This window comes from Anopheles maculipalpis, chromosome 2RL, assembly GCF_943734695.1.
Source record: "Anopheles maculipalpis chromosome 2RL, idAnoMacuDA_375_x, whole genome shotgun sequence".
Classification (NCBI taxonomy): Eukaryota; Metazoa; Arthropoda; class Insecta; order Diptera; family Culicidae; genus Anopheles; species Anopheles maculipalpis.
In genome coordinates this window covers 24,449,502-24,469,821 of record NC_064871.1, presented here as the reverse complement: position 1 = coordinate 24,469,821, position 20,320 = coordinate 24,449,502, and the positions used below count along the sequence as shown (strand labels likewise).

General features: G+C 41.6%; 2 protein-coding genes across 5 annotated transcripts in view; one reads left to right on the top strand and one right to left on the bottom strand.

Moving 5' to 3' along the window:
- LOC126559023 (glutathione S-transferase 1) overlaps positions 1-20,320 on the bottom strand; it is a 435,657-nt gene that overhangs the window by 166,102 nt on the left and 249,235 nt on the right. The gene's annotated exons all lie outside the window — the stretch shown is intronic.
- LOC126557606 (calcium uptake protein 3, mitochondrial) overlaps positions 1,589-20,320 on the top strand; it is a 41,775-nt gene continuing 23,043 nt past the window's right edge. For all 4 annotated transcript variants that reach the window (XM_050213447.1, XM_050213446.1, XM_050213445.1 and 1 more), the window contains exon 1: positions 1,589-1,814. In XM_050213447.1, the coding sequence (XP_050069404.1) occupies positions 1,602-1,814 (213 nt within the window). In that variant the 5' untranslated portion in view covers positions 1,589-1,601. The remainder of the gene's footprint in view (positions 1,815-20,320) is intronic.

Sequence of the window (20,320 nt, the reverse complement as noted above, 5' to 3'; positions counted from 1 at the left end):
TGCGATCGAGAAATCATGTCCATGTTTCTTTCTCTATTTTATCTTCTTTTATTTGTTTTGCGCTCACTGGCACAGCATTTAGCACGAGTTCCGGTGCGTTCTAAATCGATGACAGATTTATCGCCCCATCCTGTACCGTTTGTGAGGATCGATAATCATAGAACATGTAGTTCCATGTTGCCCGATCGTTAACTTCGTCGCGATAGTCTTTAGTTCCCGATCACATTGGAATTAATCGTAAATCATAGACTGCGGATGATTGTTTATTCTTTAGCCGATGGTTATCGATAAACTTGAACTTTAGCTTCATTTCTCAAGAGGGAAATATGGACAGCATCGTTACCTAGATCTTTCGATTCAATAGAAATTCTTGGTGGATTTTAATGATTCTACATCGAGCGGCATGGAGATGCAGAAGAATGTGATAATTTATTATTGCCAAGTGCTGTGCGATCTTAGATGAATTTGCATCTTTAAAGATATACCGACAAACATAGCCAAGATCACGGTGCATGGACAACCAGTACTGAACCGCATGCAAACCGTTTCCGATCCACCTGTAATCTGTGCAATTTCATCAACGAACAACTTTTCTGTGATAGATCCTGATGACAAGAGTTGTAAAACTCGCTTCTAACGCGATAAGCTAAGTAATAGTTAATTACCTATGCCGATTATGATAAACCGATACAACGTCTAGCAATTAATACTAATTACGTCGCCACCATAGCGTGCGTATGCAATTCAAGCGTCTCCTCAGGCCGTCGTGCGCGAAAGTTTCCCAGCGAAAGAGTCAATGCGTTGCTGCTGGGACTAGTCAAGGATAAGCTAAATCCTAACGTGTCGCTGCGAAAAGTGTGTTCCAATTTTAACGAACCATTCCTCGAGACGCACGTAAGCAAGCGAAAGAGCTCAGGAAGGAATGTGGGAGAAATTAATTTATTGTATTTTGATAAAGTCAATCGCACGCAAATAGTGATCATTTTTCATTCGAGCCAGCTTGCTGGGGCATCTGGAACGAGCTGGTTTTGTAACCGGTAGAAAGTGTTACTTTGTAAGCATGAGGCGATTGCTAGGCGCAGTTGGAACTCTTTTCCACGCTCTTTAACTTCAACGCAAATCAGTAGTAGCGGAAGTGTATAATGGTGCTGGTGCTACTGTGCCATCACACTTCGTTGGAGGGCCGGGCAATGGGGTTATCGATGAATAATTTTATTTGCTTTTATTGATGTAACCCTTTTATGCAAACTACCTCTGATTTGATTTGCTAGGATGTTTTATGGGACGAAGTTAATTTATTTTCAAAAATACATTTCTAAATGTATCCTTCAAGTTTAATTTTTTAAATTAGATAGGTTCGTATTGGAAAGACATGAACTTTTTTTGGTTGGATTTATTTCTACAATATTAATCCACAACTATAGAAAATTCATTAGAAATTTCGGCCTATCTGCTGCTTTCACCGTTCGATTCAAATACCCCCTGGAAGTAATGATCCACAGTTATAAACGCGCCTCTCACGTTTGACAGCCAAAGCTAAAGAAAAAGGTAAACAAATCGCACAACCACCCGATGACTTTTTGCAATACACAGGAAGAAAAATGGCGATGTACACAAACCGAATAGTGCGTTGCTCGAAATCGAATCCATTTTTCTCGGTGTTATCGCGTAATTTCGGTAATAGTTCCAGTGCCCGTAAATGGTACCAACACCCGACGGTACGGTACATATGTTTGGTGAGTGGTGGACTGCTCGCGTTCACCGCAGCGACCTATCGAAATCGGCCCAAGGTCTATGCGCTCCAGCTGCGAAAGGTAAGTTTCGAGTTTGCCGGAATGTGTACGTTCTGGTCAAGTTCAATGCTGTTCCGGAATCGTTTCTTATCAGTGCGGTAGGAAATATAATACCAGCCGTCGCTCGGTGCCGTGTGTGAATGCTTTGAAAATAGTGTTGTTCGTGTGTAGTGTTGTTGGTGCAAAAGATATGGTGCTGTGCACAGTTCAGCATTCTTGTGACATCCGTTCCATGAATCATCGTGGGAAAGGTCGTGCATGTGTGTAAATACCATTTATTCCGGAAAAAAGTGTTGGCAGAGTGCACAATTAAAACCTCCGCTAGCGAATAGTGCAGTTTATGGCATTTGGTACGACTACCGGTTGAAAATTTTCGATACCGTTCAGTCTATTTTTGGTATTTTGTGTTTGGTTTTTTCTCTTCTCTGATTCTTTTACACTCTGCTATGTGCGAGCGAACGAGCGTTGTCAGTGTGTGCGTGTAATATCGAACAGTGAGCGGTGAGCAGCCGTGAGTGCTGCGGTGAGAGAGAAGTTTTAGCACATCAGCAGACTCTCAGTGGGAATTGTACTAAAACCATCTGTTTACAGCGTGTTAATGTAGGTCAGGGTCAATTTTGTTTGGGTTATGAATGTAAAGTACTAGGAATGCACCTGACGAATCGGCCATTGACCTATGCAGTGTGCCGTTCTTTATGTTACGTAAAATATAAGCAAGTGTTTTTATTACAAGTTTTAGTATATTGATAGTTTTGTTTGATTATGCAGAATTTCCAGAAACGAGACATTCCTATTAGAGCAAGTTATGACAACACACCTGATAAATAAATTGATGTCTTGTGGCATTTTGTGTATATTTATACTGCGTATATTCTCTTATCTTTTGCCAATGTTTGCGCATACACGCAATTGTACAGAAACCACACACTTTTGCAATGTTTCGCACGCAGAGTAGGATTCGCTAATTCCTCCTGTCAATAATGAAGCTACCTTTGTACCTGTTGTTTGCAAAAAAAAGTCTAAAAACACCACTAGATACATACAAACGTCCTACCCAAATGTATGAAAGATGTAAATGCTTGAGATAAGATAGTGGATGATAACTATAGACGCCAGCTAACTGGCTAACTGCTTATCAGTCAGTGAACCTAACTTGAAAGAACTTAGTGTTGGTTAGGCGTACTAGAGTTATCATTAAAAATTCGTATTAGACGAATTCCTGAGACTTTCATCACGGTACAGAGTAGAGAGTAAAGAGCAATAGAGGGTTTTAACCCAGTTTGGCGTGCAAATAATAACACTAGCAGAACAGTCTGGTGGCCGCCATGTGACGTCGGTCGTCACACGGCAGGATCGAGTGTTGTATCCCGTCCGGATCGTTTCACCGCATGCAGCACTGATAATGGAGTGACATGTAAAATTCAAGTGAAACAAGATCGTATTTCGGCCCTCAATTTCTGCACTCGTTGCCTATCGACATTATGCAAATCCTAATAAGCAAATGATTGTGCCGTTAATTTTGCGCTTAGGTACCATCTTTGCTCCAGTTTTCTCATTACTGTTGATTCTTATCAGCACGCCTAACTCATCTATCGATGTCTGCACGATATTCCAGGGTATCTCGTTTCAAAGAGTTTATTGAATCAAATCTATGCAAGAGATCTTATTTTCATTTACTGGTGATTCGTGTAACAGTATATCCAGCCATGAGTAGTCTCTTTAGTTGCGTCTGCAATATTCATGATCTCATAAGCCAAAAAAAAAAAAAAACACTCACACGTACAGAACAGGTGTTTTGAAATTGGCTTACAACGTTACGAAATGACGTTCGTATCGTGTAGCCTTTTCCAAACAGTTTGAAAAGCACAACGTCGTCTCCTACATCGAGAGACAGAGGATCCTTCCAAACGTTCACAGTATGAAACGTATTTATTCGACCACTTTAAAGGAAGAAACCCCTCCGTACCCCGTAACCGTAAACAACACACTTCAAGTTGAGCCGATAGCGTAAGGACAACCGGTTGCTCACCCGAAGAACAGAGTTTGAGCTGCTGTTTCCGCAACACGACATTGCAACAAACGCGTGAACGGAAACCGAGTACGAGAGTGACAAATTTCTGACACGACCGCCACCATTTGCTCCGTTTTCCCGTGTAAGGCTGAACCCTCTTGTAAACCTCTTAATCCACCTAATTAAACCGGCTGACAGGCGAGGATCAATCATGTTACTTTTCTCACAGTTTCCATTGTACCCCCTACCTGGTGTCTTCTGTTACACACGCACACACATACACTACAGGAACCCATCGCGCAAGATCTCGATACGGTTCTGTTGCTGGTTGTTACGCGCCAATGGCAAGAATAACCTGCTACCGCTAAGCGACCGGTGATCGATCCCTCTTTCAACGATCGCTGATAGTTGCGATCAACGCAATCACAACAATAACCCCCTAAGAGAGTCAGAAGCACAACTGTGTGGTTTTCAGGATTTTTTAAGTTTTACCGAAAGCGTTCGTAAGGAAAAAGAAGAATAAGTAAGTGCATAACAACGCTACAACTCTACGTCAATTTGTCGGCTGGTGTTAGCTGATATTTGTGACTAATTGTCACAATTTCTCTTCTGTCACACATCCAGTGTACGGCAGAGCTTCTGTTTTAGGAAAGGGTCTTGATCGCAGCATTGAGGATATTTACTGACTATTAAATCGAGTATGTTTCACTGTTTTTTTTTTTAATAAAAATTGTTTATTTAAAACAACTTAAAAACTAGTTTACAAAAGAAAAGTGGGGTACATGAAGGGACGACGTACAGGTTTTACTATCACAGCATTGTTGTTTCCAACAATGTGGATGATGTAGTTTGGAGACAAACGTAGGATAGCAATCCTCTTACTTATGCTAATGTGACTTAAAATAGGTAAGAGGAGGGAAGGGAAGTTGAGGTTGTAGTTTGGAACAATGGCTTCCATAGCCTGCATCAGTATGCTCCAAGCACTAGACACCCTGGAGCACAGGGCAAACTTGTGCTCCAGAGTCTCTGGCTGGGAGCAGAATGAACAGGCTGAATGAGCCCGATTCATCCTGTTGAGCAGCAGTCCGTGTGGCACCTTGTTGTGCACCAGCACATACAGTATCGAGCGTTGGTCGGATGAAAGTCTGTAGCTGGTGACGTTTTTCCAAATCCATCGCCAATCCACGGATGGTGACTCCATAGCCAGTTTGGAGTCTGGAAGTCTGTCGACCATCATTTGCCACATATTTTTAGTTGAGACAGTAGGGACCGTATGGTATGCGAGCTGCTGGATCACTGCCCAAAGGCACGGATACGTTGTGGCAATGGAGCCTATAATTGGAGGATTCCCAGCACAATCGACGTGCTGAGCCCCGATTTACAGGCAACCCTGCTCTGCAACGTACCGATTCACCAGCAACGCTGTTGTGGTAATGGCTGGAATGTGAAGATTGAGTCCACCTCGATTGCGTGGAAGGGCCAATTAGGTTAATGGGATTCGAAAATCCCCAGATCTGTCCCACAGGTAAGACCGCACTGTTTAAACATATTTTTTTACTACTGCGTGACTTCATAAATATAAATATCAAGCTAACTTGTCACAAATAAATGTTGTTTGACTTTTTATCTGCATCTTCTCTCGTAACAATTAAATGTAGTGCTAATGATTATCAACCATTCATTCACGACCCTTACCTACTTCTATGCAGGATGTGTACTGATGTATCTGGGGTTTTCCATACACCTTTATAATTCTATAATCCAATAGTGCCCCACAGAATATCAATAAGTTTTCCAGTTTGTCGCGAAATTTCGCATTTAGTAAACGTCTTCATCAGAAATGGAACTTCCCGTTTCCTGTGACACCACAGATGATTCAGTTGTAATTTCCAGATTGTATTGAACATAGCGTTAGTGAATCATGGGTTTTATGGTGGTAAAATTCTACATGTAAAAGTCGTACAAATGAAGCAATCTTTAAATCAGCAGGATCATAAAGCTCTTCAACTCAAAACTAGTTTGTCAAGTTTTATCAACGCATAACGAAAGCGTTTCAAAAACTGCCCTACGCTCCTTTTACTTTGGTGTGCTATAAAATATGTTTACCTTCCAGCGTCCACAACTGGCGTTGATATGGGCTGGTTCGAACATTCCACAGAACGTTTCCAGCATCTGATTTACCATTCCGCCAGGTAGGCAATTATGATTGAATGATAGAAAACTTTATTTTCTGCGACAGCCATTAATTACCGGTAGAGAGCGGTAAGCGGGGGTGTTTTATGCGAAGGACTTTGGCCACCGTCCACCGTGTTACAGCTGGAAACTTAATGAAATCTAGCAGATCTTGTTTTTTTCTGATTTTATTTTACTTTATTCATTTCAAGTTGCACAAGATTGCTTTCTAGATCAAAAACAGTTTTTCGTTTATATTCTTTATCATTTGCTCCTGGTGGGTGTTCTTCATTTATAATGCATCATTCGTGGTTAGCAATTATAATTCTAAAACTCTTAGTTAAACGATTCAAGACTAATCTTCAGGTATCGTATGAGACTTGCCCATGGCGAGAAGCATCAGAATTGTTGTTGAAATCGTGAGCAAACACAGATCCTGTAATGGACAGCAAGGGAAACACCCTTGAACTCTTCGTGGTTGGTCCATGGATCTGTCATACTGTTACGAACGTGCTAGGCCAATTGAAATCATTCACTTAATTATTAGCTAGAATTAATTCGAGTCGTGATGCCGTCTTAAGTGAAGGAAGGATGATTGGGGATATGATCGAAAAAAGTGTATAAAAATATCACGATAAGATGAGACGACTTTGACAGCTACCTTTGTCTTCAAATATATTTTGTTTTAATTTGCATTTGATCATATACAGTAAATGCTATTGTTTGTTTAGGGGAAAACATTATTCAAAAATAGTTAATTAATTCTGAGCGAAAGTTGAACAGCTCCAGATCCAGATGATCTTATCGAGGAATTTAAACTAAGTAGTTGAGTACTGGGCACAAAAATATCAAATAATGATTATTTGTTGCTAATGATTCAATCAACACTTCCATTTTTTATTTGCAACCGGAAAATAACCATCATTTGCAAAACTCACCAAGCGGAACCCTTTCCGCTTGCTGCCATTTGGAGCTGGCCTTAAAGTGATTATGTGGCGCTGTCTGCCTCGTCGCGTCTTTTCGCCACACTTGGCTGCCTTTTGCTGAAAATTGGTAAGAAAGGCGACAGGCAGTTTGTTGAAAAAGCAGTAAGTGAAACGGAAAAGTAGGAGGAGCCCGGTGGCGTTCGAGAAATTGCCAGGTTGGGAAAATTAAACGGCCCCGGCAACATGGTGTACGATCGCTTGCCGCGCTTTGATCGAGCGACGATCGCTATGACGGTTGAACAGCCCTGAAGTAAAATTTCTCAAAGTCGTTTGCTAACATACGGCGCAAAAGATTTACGTTGATTAGCGGCGAGCATACAGAGAGAAATTGCAAATGATTGCACAAATCGGGGCGTCTCCATTTGACACCCTGTGCGGGTGACTCGATCCGTGTGGTGTGATTAAGGTCCCTGAGGGGGTATCCGTTCCGTTCGGGTTGGATCGTTGGTTGTGTCATAGAAATCTGGCACACGCTTTTAACAAACCATGAGGCGGTACCCATCTCCTTATCTGTGATGGCATTTGAAACTATTCAATTAAATGCGATTCTTTCTTGTCTTGGAAACACCTCCCACATTAATCTAATTGGAGAAGTAGATAGTCGAAACCGGAGTTAGAAAATCAAACATTTCCGCGACCAAATTCTTAGGTATCAAATTAAATTGAATTTAATGTTAATTTACATAATTTCTAAAAACAATTATAGCTTTCTAGAATTATTGCATAGCATCGTGTAAGGTCAATGAACCGTAACATGACCCAAGTCTCGCCACGGACTGCGCTACGGGAGTTGAAATACCGTTGGTCAGTTTAATTGCAGTATCTAGAACGCCAACCAGCAATCAACACGCTCACCGAGTCCAATACTGTACCGAAGCATGATGCCAGAACTGGCATAACGCTACTGAAATCGGCCACTATCATCGATGGCAGCAAACGCAATCGCGGCAGCTCCCAAAGGCCCTTTTTACTGCTGACAACTGTTTTCATCAACTAGGTAATTTATGGAAACCATTTCTGGTGCCGCCAAACTGCTACGGCTAAAGACTGTCGAGGCAGCCAGCCGAGATCGAAATCGCGCTGGGCAATTTATTGATCGCTCTCAATCACTTTCAATTGGGTGCGTTTGTGGGGGTGACCGCATGCGTTCAGGAATCGGTCAGCGGTCAGCGGTCGATGGGCGGTTTATCTGAAGGGCAAAAGAAGGAAGCGATATGAAGATATTAAAGGTACTTGACGATGATTTATGCTAGCTACCCACCAACCAAGGTGCACATATTTTGGCGTCCATCCTACAGAGCTAATACAGTGCTACAGAGCACCAACCAGCCTAGATATCTGGGGCACATTACATCCTTTGCTATCGTTGATCATCGTATTCATCAGTGCGGAGATTAAGTTGTTGTTTGTGACGTTCGGTTTAACGTGTCGGTGTAAAAACACCTCGTAAATAATGGCTCTTCCTGATGATCGACGATGGTATCGTTCGGCGTTGATTAGTTTCCGGCCCGTTGTCCATTGGATGGGTTGGGTTGAGCCTGTTTGAAGCGCGCTTCACATCCTACAGGTAGTTGATAAATTGTTGCAAAAGGTAGTTATGAGCAAACTGATGTTCTGATAGGGGTTTTCCAAACATAAAATAATTATGTTTCAAATTAACTGATGCTGATATTGATAATAATAAAATAAATAAAAATATTTGTTGCAGTCATTTTCCCATTTTTCATAGAATCCATAGTCTTGAAGAACATGCTTTTCGTCCAGACTCTATGTGCCAGAGTTCCAATGGATCTCGCATTTTATAATAAATTATGAAACTTTTTCCCCTTCTTTCCTTTTTCTTTCCTATTTGACATTACTCCCGCTTGGCTAAACAGGATAATTTGCTTCTTAATAAAAGCAGCTCAATAACCTGTGGAGGGCCAACAAGAAGCAGAAGTGCAGTGTCTTATTCAAGTTAAGTAAAACAAACCATCACGTTTGGCCTGCTTGGGACTTATCCTGCTGAGTAACAATGAAAGTAGAAGCGTAGCGTGCGAACACGAGTACACTCTCCACGCAACACGAAACCAGCGGCGAAAGGTCAGGAGACGATTTAACGTCCCGAAAGCCCCCTCGGAACATGTTGTCGTCCCCTATCGTTGCGGCTTAACCTTCCTTCCTGTCAGATGATAAATCATATCAATGCATCCACAGATCGTACAACCAACCGGTTGCGTATTATTAAATTGCCCGCTCGGCGGCACCCAATATTCCTCCGCCCTTTTTTTTGCACGAGCACTTCAACTCCACTGTGGTCCGCAATGGTCCGTTCCACCCCCGTTTAGAACCGGTGGTTTGTGTCTACGTGCAAAATTGCTCGTAGGCCGGCAAAATGCTCACCCCTCGAGAGGTGTTTGTTTTTTTTTTTGCATAATCGTGCCTGTGGAGCAGATTAAGAAAAAAGCGTTGAGGAGCTCCATGCTAGTTTTTGCAATTGCTTTAAATTCCACTGCATTTGAGTCATTAGCACGTGAGCAATGCGCATCTTTAAATTCTTGTTGCCAAATAATTCAAAAATGTTCAACGAGTTTAATCTGCAAATTATTCGAAAGTGCAAATTAAGAGCATCAAGAGCTTCGAACGTTTTGATATTCACTTTCAAAAGATTAAAATTATTTCGTTTTCCAATCGTTTGTTACATAAAAAAGAGAACTTCCATCTGGTTTGTTACTTAACTCAGGGTCATGGTCAAGGTAAGCACACGACACAGTTCAGCATATCACACCCATGTATGGTGTCGCCGATGCGATCAGCAAAAATTCGCGAAAAGGAATCATGTTTCGCGCACGACTGAACCTACGCGATCACTTTCCTCGCTGGACGGGCCGGGTTTTGCACGTTTTTATCGGTGGGAAAGAAGAAGTGTGCTCCAAATAGCTTTTTTCTTTGTGCAAAATGAAATCCAAACCGCTTACAAAATAAAACTCCCAAAATGTTTCCAATTTTTGCGGGTGGATGTTCCAGATCAAGTTGAAAACCGGACCTATAAAAAGGTATCACCACCACAGCATGGTCCAACTTGGTTAATAAAAGTGCAAGTTTTACATCCTTCTCCTAAAGATTATCAGTTGCCACTTTCCGTGGTACAATATCATTAAGTTCTTTTTTATTGTGGAGCACATGGCCGAGTGTTTTGCGGTGATCTGCACCAGCAGTATCGAACTGGAAACACGTTAGCAGAGAAAGGCTGTCGATACGAACTAAAAGCATTCGTGAGTCACAAATCTTAATCGCGTATCGTTAATGTCATTACAAAACGGAACTCAAAGTATACCGTTTTATTTTAACAACTGCCACAACTTCGATAGGTATGCGTTCGTGAAGTCATACGGTTTGAAAAGGCTTCAAGATACAAATTCTAAAGCAAGTTGTTCGATTCTTTTGCTATCGAATAATGCAATTTTGATCGACACTGATTTGACGGTGGAAGAAGTGTATACGGCTCGGACAGGTTTATATTGCAACCTAATCTGACCACCAGATTGTCTGGCAAATGGGGTTTGATCTTAGCTAACCGAACATGCACCGTGAGCAGGTCACGACTTCCGTCAATCTCCTTTTGGAAATCGAACGTCATTGGTCATGGACACTGTACGCGTACCGCACGAAACTTTGTGAAAACGAATACTGTTGACTGATCAATCTTTCCCCAAATACACCACCCATTCCTAACTGAGCCAGATGGGGAGAAGGCACTCAACCTTGAACCTGGAACAAGTTCCCCAGCATCTGACATCTAACAAAATCTAGATCTACGGGCACTGTACGGGTTACGATTCTTACGCGGTGCTGCTTGCTGGGTGGACAAAAAGGAAATGGAGATACATTTCAGTGATTCATGGACAGCAGGCACGCATCGCAATGATAGGAACATTCCGACGATGCACTGCTGCATGCAAGCCCCCAGCATGATCCGGTGGTTGGAAGATGTATAGGATTGGGCTATGCGCGGTTGGAATTATCAATTAGATCTAGTTGTTTTGTATGTTTGTGGTGCGAGTGGGCATATTTCAGCTCCATTTCTACGATGCAACCACGCATTAATCCTGGTCAAGTTCTGTGCATTTCGAGGAATTTCTACAAAACTCATATAGGGTTATTCCGATTGCTTTCACTTTGTTGTGCCGATGTTACTTCTTTTAATACATGATTAAACCTCTAGAAACTTGTTGCATTATGATGCTCAATCTCTATAAATTCACAGAACCTACCCACTCGATTAGTAGCAATTAATCTCTAATCATCACTCAAAATAGCACGATTCAAATATCCTGCTTGCTGCTTTCAACATTATTAATATTTATGTCAACATAACACTTACCGTGAACAGTGCCGACATATCATCATAAAAATCATCGCAACACATTCCGCACAGCTTCCATATGGCTATCTAAAACCGTCAAGTTCAATTTGAAGTTTCTAATAAATAAAGCACACACACCAAATGGCTCAATCTTAGCCCCGTGCAACACTCAAGGCAAAGATAGTTCGTCGGTTTAGTATTACGGCCGGCTTCATCAAGAATCAAACGATTTGCGCGTGGGTTGAAATGGATGTGTGTGTGCGTTGAAGTTGGGCAGGGAAAGGGTGCCAGCGTTTGCCGCCCAATCGTTATTTTATTCAAACGAAGATCGCTGTTTCAGATGGACGGACTTTCTCGCGAGGTTCGAATACATTTTTTTTCAGCGTGCGTGGCGTCCCTGTCCATCCATCCCGAAATCTACACGTTGCCGGAATCTTTGTGGCAGTCAGTACGTCATTACTTATAAGTGGTTTTTGATGGAAGCAAATTTCTTGCGTGGCAAAACATCGCCATCAACGTCTATCAACCGTGCAGGGCGGCAGGCGCTTCTCGATCATTGCCTTTGTTAAGGACGCTGGACATTGGAGAAATTCCTCGCTCGCTGCAATGAAACTGCAATGTGCAGTTTCGTTTTGCAGCATGGGAAACAATTTGGGCAATAAAATACAACGTTCTATTTCATTTCGGAAGCTCAAAGTCAGCGACATTTTCCTGATCAAAGTAGTGCCATAAAACATTCGCTAAATGGGAAATTTATTTAAAGTTAATGTTTCACTTGCTCTGAGCTGTGTGGCAGAATTTGGTGACGCGCGAAATTTTAGCAGCTAGCGCGCTCGAAGTGATCAAACTAACCAAACACCACAGGAATCCCGCAACGGGAAGCCTCGCTGTCGGCAAATATCTGTTTGGCGAATGGCGAAATAAAATTGATGTAAGATTGTATGATCGACGCGACGCGTTCGTCGATGGGTTCTGGATGATTGGTTTGTCGTAAAATAAAGTAACACTTTGATCCTGTTGATGTGACACAATGTTTTGCGGCCACAAAGTGTATGATATTGATCGTTTTATGGTGGCAAGTAAAAATTCTGCATTCTGGATTGATTGAAGATATGAAACGTTACGCGGGCGATCAACGTTTAGATGTCAAATTTGAAGTCAATGACACGGGATGTACGAAGTTGATGGAAGAAATATTCCTATCGAAAAAAAAATCAAGCCTCGTAGCCAAATCGTTCACTGCTGGTACCTACCAGCTTGCTGATCACGCCGTATTTACGTTCATTATCGTAGGCGATGAAACAAATGGACGAAAACAACACCGCAGGATATCGTAATATTTTAATGAAGTAAATCGTAACAAACTGAACTGGTTTGGTAGCATTGTTTCTTCTTCAGAACCTTTACCAATCTGCCTCAAAATGCTCCTTCCTATGTTTCAGCCTGGCATTCGAATCGTTATTACTATTCGGAGGGAATCAAGCTCAGCCACGCGGCTTCAAATTTATGGCTATCAGGGATTTGAGGATAAAGCGTTTTCCGTTTATGTGGTTCGTTCGTTTTACACAACAAACCCTTTACAAATGATTTGAATTGGTTTTCGTTTAGGCACGCTTATCGGCATGAAAAGAAGAACCCGGAACCTGATTGGAACTGATCAGAGCTAACTAAATATTTATTTATGTTTTCGATATGGTTCCTCCTTAGCGCCTCTATTGTTAATAAGGTTAACGCTGCTTTGGATACATAGGATGTTGGCAGTTTTATTCTATTTCGAGCTTCAGATGTGGTTTACTAAGTGTTTTGAATGACTTTTTATTTTTGATTCTACTAGAAACACAAATTAAGAAATGTTTGTCAATAAGAAAGATTTTTCGGATATGTTGTTTGGTGTAGTAAATCTTTTACTAACACACTTTTTAAAATTCTGATAGGAACCAATACTTCCCGGTTAATTCATGCGTATATCTCACGGCAGCTTACACATCTTTTAAACTACTGCCGGCATCCGAAAACAACCGGATTATCTTAAAACCATTTCACACGATAACAGCCTCAAACATGAACTTTGTAGTTATCTATCCTCATTCCCTTTCACACTTCGATCAGTTGGCGGTACTCCAGTCCAGAGCTTTTATTTTAACGTGGTTGAAAAATCTATCGGTAGGCAAACGAGCAAACATGCAACCAGCTATGACCGACGATCTTACACGCCCCGAAGCGGAGAGATACGGGAAAAAATCAATAAAAATCGAACCGCATGCATAGGGAGTCCAACATTTAACCTTTCCTTTCATTTGCTTTTAAGCACATGCATATGATCGTATAGATTTTCCCGACGGTCGGCCCGGAACGACGCGCTACATTGAGCGTGTCGGCATGAGCACCTTTGAATCGTTGGTGCCATACGGAAATGCACAACACGGAAATGGAAAAGATCGTACGGGCTTGCGATTCTTTTAATCTGACCGACTAGAGGGCGAAGGTTAATAGTGTAGGTGTTATTGTTTATGTGTCACGTGTCTATTCATTTTAAAGGGGAAAATCTGAAGGGCGTTGCTAATATTGGCTAGCTGAAATTTATGCCCGCACGTGGTAAAATTTAGATCTGTTTTAAAGTGATAATTGAAGTGCAACCAGCGATAATTAAATTAGATAAGATTAGGATATATGCGTACATATTCAATAGAAAAGTATTGTTGGATGTACATTGTATCGAACCAATTTGTTTCCTACAGTAGTTATAATTCACGCTGACCTTTTAATCCAACAGTTTATTTTTCCTACATCCTGTTCTTTGCCCCTTTTTTTGGCGGGTATAATTAATCAATTGCTCACGCGATGGCTACCCTTTTGTCATTTTTGCAACTTGTTCCATATCACGAAAGCCCACGCGCTGTTTGCATAAATAATCATTTAATGCATCTTCTTCCCATCCCAAACGCTACGGGATTTATCGAACGTGATCAGCAGAATGGAAACAGCTTCTTGTACGGTAAAAATCATGGCATCAAACGATTCCGAAAAGTGCACGCCCTCCCGAATTTCGTCTTCTTTCTCGATCATTTTTCGATTGTTCGCGGTTTGTGAGTACGGATTATTAGCGGTAATAAATTTTCTTCTAACCAAAATCTGCTCAGCTTTTATTTGTGTTTTTCTTCCCCGGGCATTGGGGAAAGAAAAGCTCCACAAATCACCCGCGAAACCCTAATGCATTATAATGTATGTCTTTCCGAAATCGCTGAAGATTCCCGACCGATTTTGGAGAACCGTACCGGACCTCCGGTGGGATCGGGTCCGGCCCCAAGAGTCGCGTTGAAGCGGAATAGATCTACGCACAGTATAATTTGTTATGATCCCTCGAAATCGATCTGGGCGATGGAGCTGATCGGGTCGTCCGCTGGCAACCGGACGAATCAATTGAGTTGTATTAGGTGTAAAGTAGGTGGAACGAACGCGACCGCGAATGCTGGCACGATTTATTTTGTTCTTTTATTTTCTCGGTCAACCCCGTCCAAGCTCATGGGTTCAAGATCAGACAAGATCTAGAGCAGGACCGTTTCACTGATCAGCCACCCAAAAAAAAAAAGAAAAGATCAAGCGTATTCGCCGCTTGTTGGGGGCTTCAGTGGTGATCGATTAGGGGAAATGATAAGTCAATTAATTAGAGTTAATTAAAGGTCCTGTAACTGCCGTTGTTTAAAGTGTGTGAACATCCAAAACGGTATCGTGAGTGTAGGTTTGATACAGCTTATGTGTAAAATTAAGATCTTTTAAGCCAGAGATTCATCTATCGTGTGTCAGTTTCCGAGAAGCTAGATGTTTCTCAGGTTTAACACAGAGACTGGCCATTCGGGAAGAGAACAATCAGTTTCTTGTATCCGTGACAGCCTATTGCTTTTTGGGAATCGATGATTTATGATCGGATACGGAAGTGTCAGAAACAATGTAGTGTCTATAGGTGCGAGTTGTAACAATGTTTTATAGTTTTGAGTTTCTTAACAATAATTTGTTAAATTTAATATCGAACGATCAAGAGACGATGTTACAGATAATGGAGAGGAATTACAGTGGATGATGATATTGCCAGATTAAATAGAAAACTTTCTATTCGTATCGAAAATGTAGAGTATTTGTAGAGTATTTGAAAGCTTATGAAATTTCTCAAAATAAAAAATAAACGCCCATCAATCACTGAACGTAACGTGGTTTGTCATAACCATAGCGTTCAATCCTTCCCTTGGGCAGTCTGTTGGAAAATTTCAATAAACTGGCAACATGTTACACGCCGCAACTTGAAAGGATCTGTAAAACACTTGGCAGCTGGCGTCGTACGTAAATATGTCCGCTCAAATACGGCACACTTACTACTTGGTAGCAAGATTTGCATGTAAAATGTGCAAGGCCGCTGATTTAATCTTGAAACAAGTGCACCTACCGACCACTTCTCCGTGTTTTACGATTCGGTTGAAACTATCGCTTTTAATGCCTAATGGATTGGAAAAGACGTAAATTTATTAGTGCTCAGGCATTGGCCCGGCAAACAACTTGATCTGCTGCGGGCGAACCGTTCAGTGTAAGTCACTTTCGAACTTTTCAAATGTGAAATAATAAATGTTGCCTCTACCAGCAACCGCATAGAAATGCATAGCGTTTTATCAGTCGATTGATTCAAAGCGTTTTCGTAGACACGCGGCAAAGATCGCTGTAAGCTTAAATTCAATTATGGATTTCTTTCTATTAACAGTAAGCACGCAAGCCAACTGTGGAGCTTAATAGAACCGAATAGCTTACAGCGATTTTTTGTGACTCTGAGCACCTTTGAATACTAATGAATAGGTTATTCAGGTGCTCGCAAAACACGACACAATGTAGGTAAGGAAGATATCTTATGTTGCGGATTATAAAACGCGACCAAGCAACATCGAACGGAGGATTGCCGAAAAATTCCCCCGAAGCTCTCACGCTCTAGACCAAATGCAGGCGAGACCACCGAAAACGCTCGCATACTATCTCATATTATCGCTTAACTTGGCTTCCCTGTCCAGTCGCGTTATACCCAATCGATGGGTGGGATAAGCATCATTTAGAGAAAAGCATACACCTCCATAGCCGCTTTGGATGTGGTTAACCGGATCGAGTCTTTACCACTGGCATATCCAACACACCTGTACATATGTCCCAGATGATATCGCGGATCGGCATCTTGCAAAGCCGATACAGACACCCGGGCGAGTGTGTGTCTATGATGATCAATAATTTACGCTAATTTATGCTGTCATAATTGTTACGATCCGCATAAATACTATGATCAGACACAGTAGTGCCAATGGTGCTACGGTGCTACGGCAGGAGGAACGCGCTACGTCACATGGAATTGTATTGGGAATATATTGAGTAGCATTTCTGGGCAAACTTCCCTGCAACATCCTCCTTTAGCCCTTTCCGATGAGTTACAACCATCTTAAAACTCTGTAATGTCTCGAAAGGTGTGTTTAAATAGAATGGAATGTGTCTTACATAGTTCAGTATGACACCTAAGAGCGAGGTTCGATTTAAATCGAGGTTCGATTTAAAATCGAGCGAGGTTCGAGCGAGGTTCGATTTAAAATCGTGTTTTGGTTAAAATTTTCATGAATTTGTTGTGTATTATTCTTTCATTATTTCACGTTGAAATCATTTAGAATTTCTTCTACAATTATGATATCTACAGCAAGCAAATCATTTACTCGAAATGAAGCATACAAAAAAGACTTTTCAACGCTTGATTGATTATACTGTATCGATTAATTAACGCTTGTCATTCTTGTAATTCGATAAATTACTATCTGAACACCGAACCTGTCATTCAAAGCGTGTTTATAGCTCTCATGTATTAATGCAACCTGTTTTCATTTCTGTTCTCGTTACGGCTAACGTAATTACTGCACGAGATGATCATCAAACTCGTTCACCTTAGAATATAAATTCAAAACTTCCATACGACCAAATCGGCAAACCGTGCATCGATCCAAAGCACACCGGTGATCCGGTTTAACATAAACGAAACGCGCATATCGCATCGAAACCTGAGCACCAGAAATATGGCATCCCGGTATGCCACCGCGAAGTGACCGATAATTAGATGCCGTGTTGGGTTCCCCCTTTTGCTAGATACCGACACCGCTTTCGGGCAAGCGCATCATCGCGTTCGCGTGTCCTGTGCGGATGAGCTCACCTGTGGCCCAGGTTGTAAGGAAGGCGAGTGGATAGAGATTCTTGCCAAAAGAGATCAAATTTCTCTCATGTTTCCACATCGGCGCGACACTCGCTATAACTTATGCTGCTGCTTAGCCGTGCTGATACCACGGGTGGTGGTCATCTATTTGAGTTATTTTTATTTTTTCTCAATCCTGTGAGCTCCGGTATGCTTCAGTGTGTGGTACAGCAGAAAAGATTGGGTCTTTGGGATTGTCTGCAATGAGAAAGTCAACGGTTCTCACACCCACAGCGAGGTTTTAAATCGAGCGTTACTGTTACGGTGGGCACTCGGCGTGTGTGTGGAGAGAAACAGCGTCTGATTAATAAACACAATCGAAGATTTATTAGCTCAAGCTTTCCGATTCATGTCTTGCGAAGAATCGGAACAGATATTCGCTTAGGCCAGAAACGTACGAAACAGCACACACCGCACGGATGCGTTTGCTTTCTGAAAAACCTTTAAACGCATGGAGTAAAGTTGGACTAGATCGAACGATGTTTCTAAAATGTCAAGCCTAACAGATCTTTAAATTCATTTCTCTCGTTCACGTCAATATGTTTGGGACGTTCCAGACATCTTTAATGCATGCTTGCGTATCGATCTAGTATTGACGTTAGAGTAGTATCAGAACGAATCAAAAACAAGCACCGACTCTTCATATTGAGATTGGTGTTCTTCTTCTGGTAATGTGTCAAGGATGATCTTCATTTCTTGTTCACATGGCGACATTAATTTCCTCTCACAATAGTCTCAGAGATTTTTTATCGAATTATTCATGGCTTTTGATTATTTGCAAAATCGTGTTCTTAGTGCTAATTTGTGTGTAAATTGAAGTGATTGATTTTTATTATAATCGTATGGAATCGTGGAATGGCGTGGAATTGACTTCAAGCATGGTTTTGCATACCGGAGAGTTTCCTTCCTATTCTATGAAAAACACATCCAAATGGCACAGTTGTAATTAAACCTAATTTATGCATACTTTGTAAACATGTACCGTCTCCGGTTTAAGATAAGGAAATTCAGACATAAGCAGCTAATATATTTAGCTGTGTTTAAGTGATCGTTTATTACACACACCAATTATAGGATTCGTTAGTCTCAGTCGCAATAGCCGCAATGTTAGTCGCAATGTTTGCCATTATTATTTATATTAAATTTGAATCCTTTGAGAACAACCTTCAACTCCACTATGCATTAAAGGGATCTTTATCGATAAAGGAGTGTAAAGCTTCAAGGATTTCATCCAAAAAAGACTGACTTTTGCTGATAAAATCATACTTTCCATCAATGTTTCAGATGCCTTTTCTAGGTCAAAACATTGACCTTTGCCCAGCGTAGAATTGAGAATGTATCATAGAATCATAGAACATAGAATCGTACTTTGCGAGCGATAACAATTCTGCCAGCAGTCGGTTGAAACTTACCGGCGGCCGAATGCACCATCTGGTCGCGTGTCTCATTTGAATATCTCAATCGCTAGCAACATTTCTCACTTTTCAACACGCGCGGCGTTTGGTATCGATTGTGCACGGCGGTGTTGCGATAATGTGATAATTGCTGTTTGTTAAGAGGTGTTCAATTAAAGTAAACGCAATTGAACCCCTCATACCTGTCGCGTTGGCTCCTGCTTGAACTCCCAATGAGGATATAGTTGGAATGGGGTGAACTGCCATCGGGATATTGATATGAGGCGCGGGGGGGGGGGGGGGGGGGGGGGTAGCGGTTCGTTCACCAAGGAAACCCAAATGACCGGTTTCCTGAGTGGCGTTACGTTTTTCAACGGCCTTAAATCTTACTTTCATGCCGGACTGTTATCAAGATATCAGCAAGTGCTGAAACGCTTTGAAGGATGGTTTTCAGCACCGGGTGGCGTGCCGTGTCAGACAGCTTTTCTGTCACCTGTCAGCGGAACGGAACTGGAGCAATTTGAAACCGGAGACAAACGCCTAACGACCATGCCACCGTGTCGGCCTCCCCCCCTCCCCCCCAAAACGGGTTCGCGTAGCACATGTTTTGCTAATTTAAAAGTCAATTAATTATGATCCGATTATGTTGTTTCAGCAAAAAGGGGTTGTTTTTTGTGATGTTAAGTTCCTTTCGCCATCCATTGTGTTTTATACTGCGTTATGAACTGATCACAATGCTACGAATTGAATGAGAGGTATATTTATTGTAGATAAATGATTGTTTAATGTGAATATTGGAATGCAATAAAAAAATCTTAAATTTTATACTTCAAAGAGGTAAATATCTATAGCTCGGAATTGAATCGCACCTTTAACATTGAAACCGTCTCTCGATGTCGATCAAATGTTGCCAAAGGAAATATTTCTTCCTTGACGCACCCTACAACTAATCGTTCCATGGGTTAGTCTAATTTGATACACACAAACCGAGACGGAAGGGAACGGAAGTGTGAAACAAAAAAATAAAAAACCTGCCCCACTAAACCAGTTCCAAACCCCAATATTCGGGACATGTACCGCAGCCGCGCACATTTATCAATTCATCACTAACATGATCTACCAGCGTCCTTGTCCGTGAACTTGCACCAAACTAGCACCACATTATTCAAGTGCCAGCCCTCATTCTAAGGGTGGTGCATCGTGAAATCGAAAATAAATATCCCCACGTATGCTAAAAAGGGTAACTAAAGCACTACAAACTAAGGCGCAGGGAAAGATAAATGAAGTCTAGACTGGTTCGATCAACCGAAATCGAGATAAATCACTTGCACCCATGCATCAAATATTTGAGGTGGAAAACAAG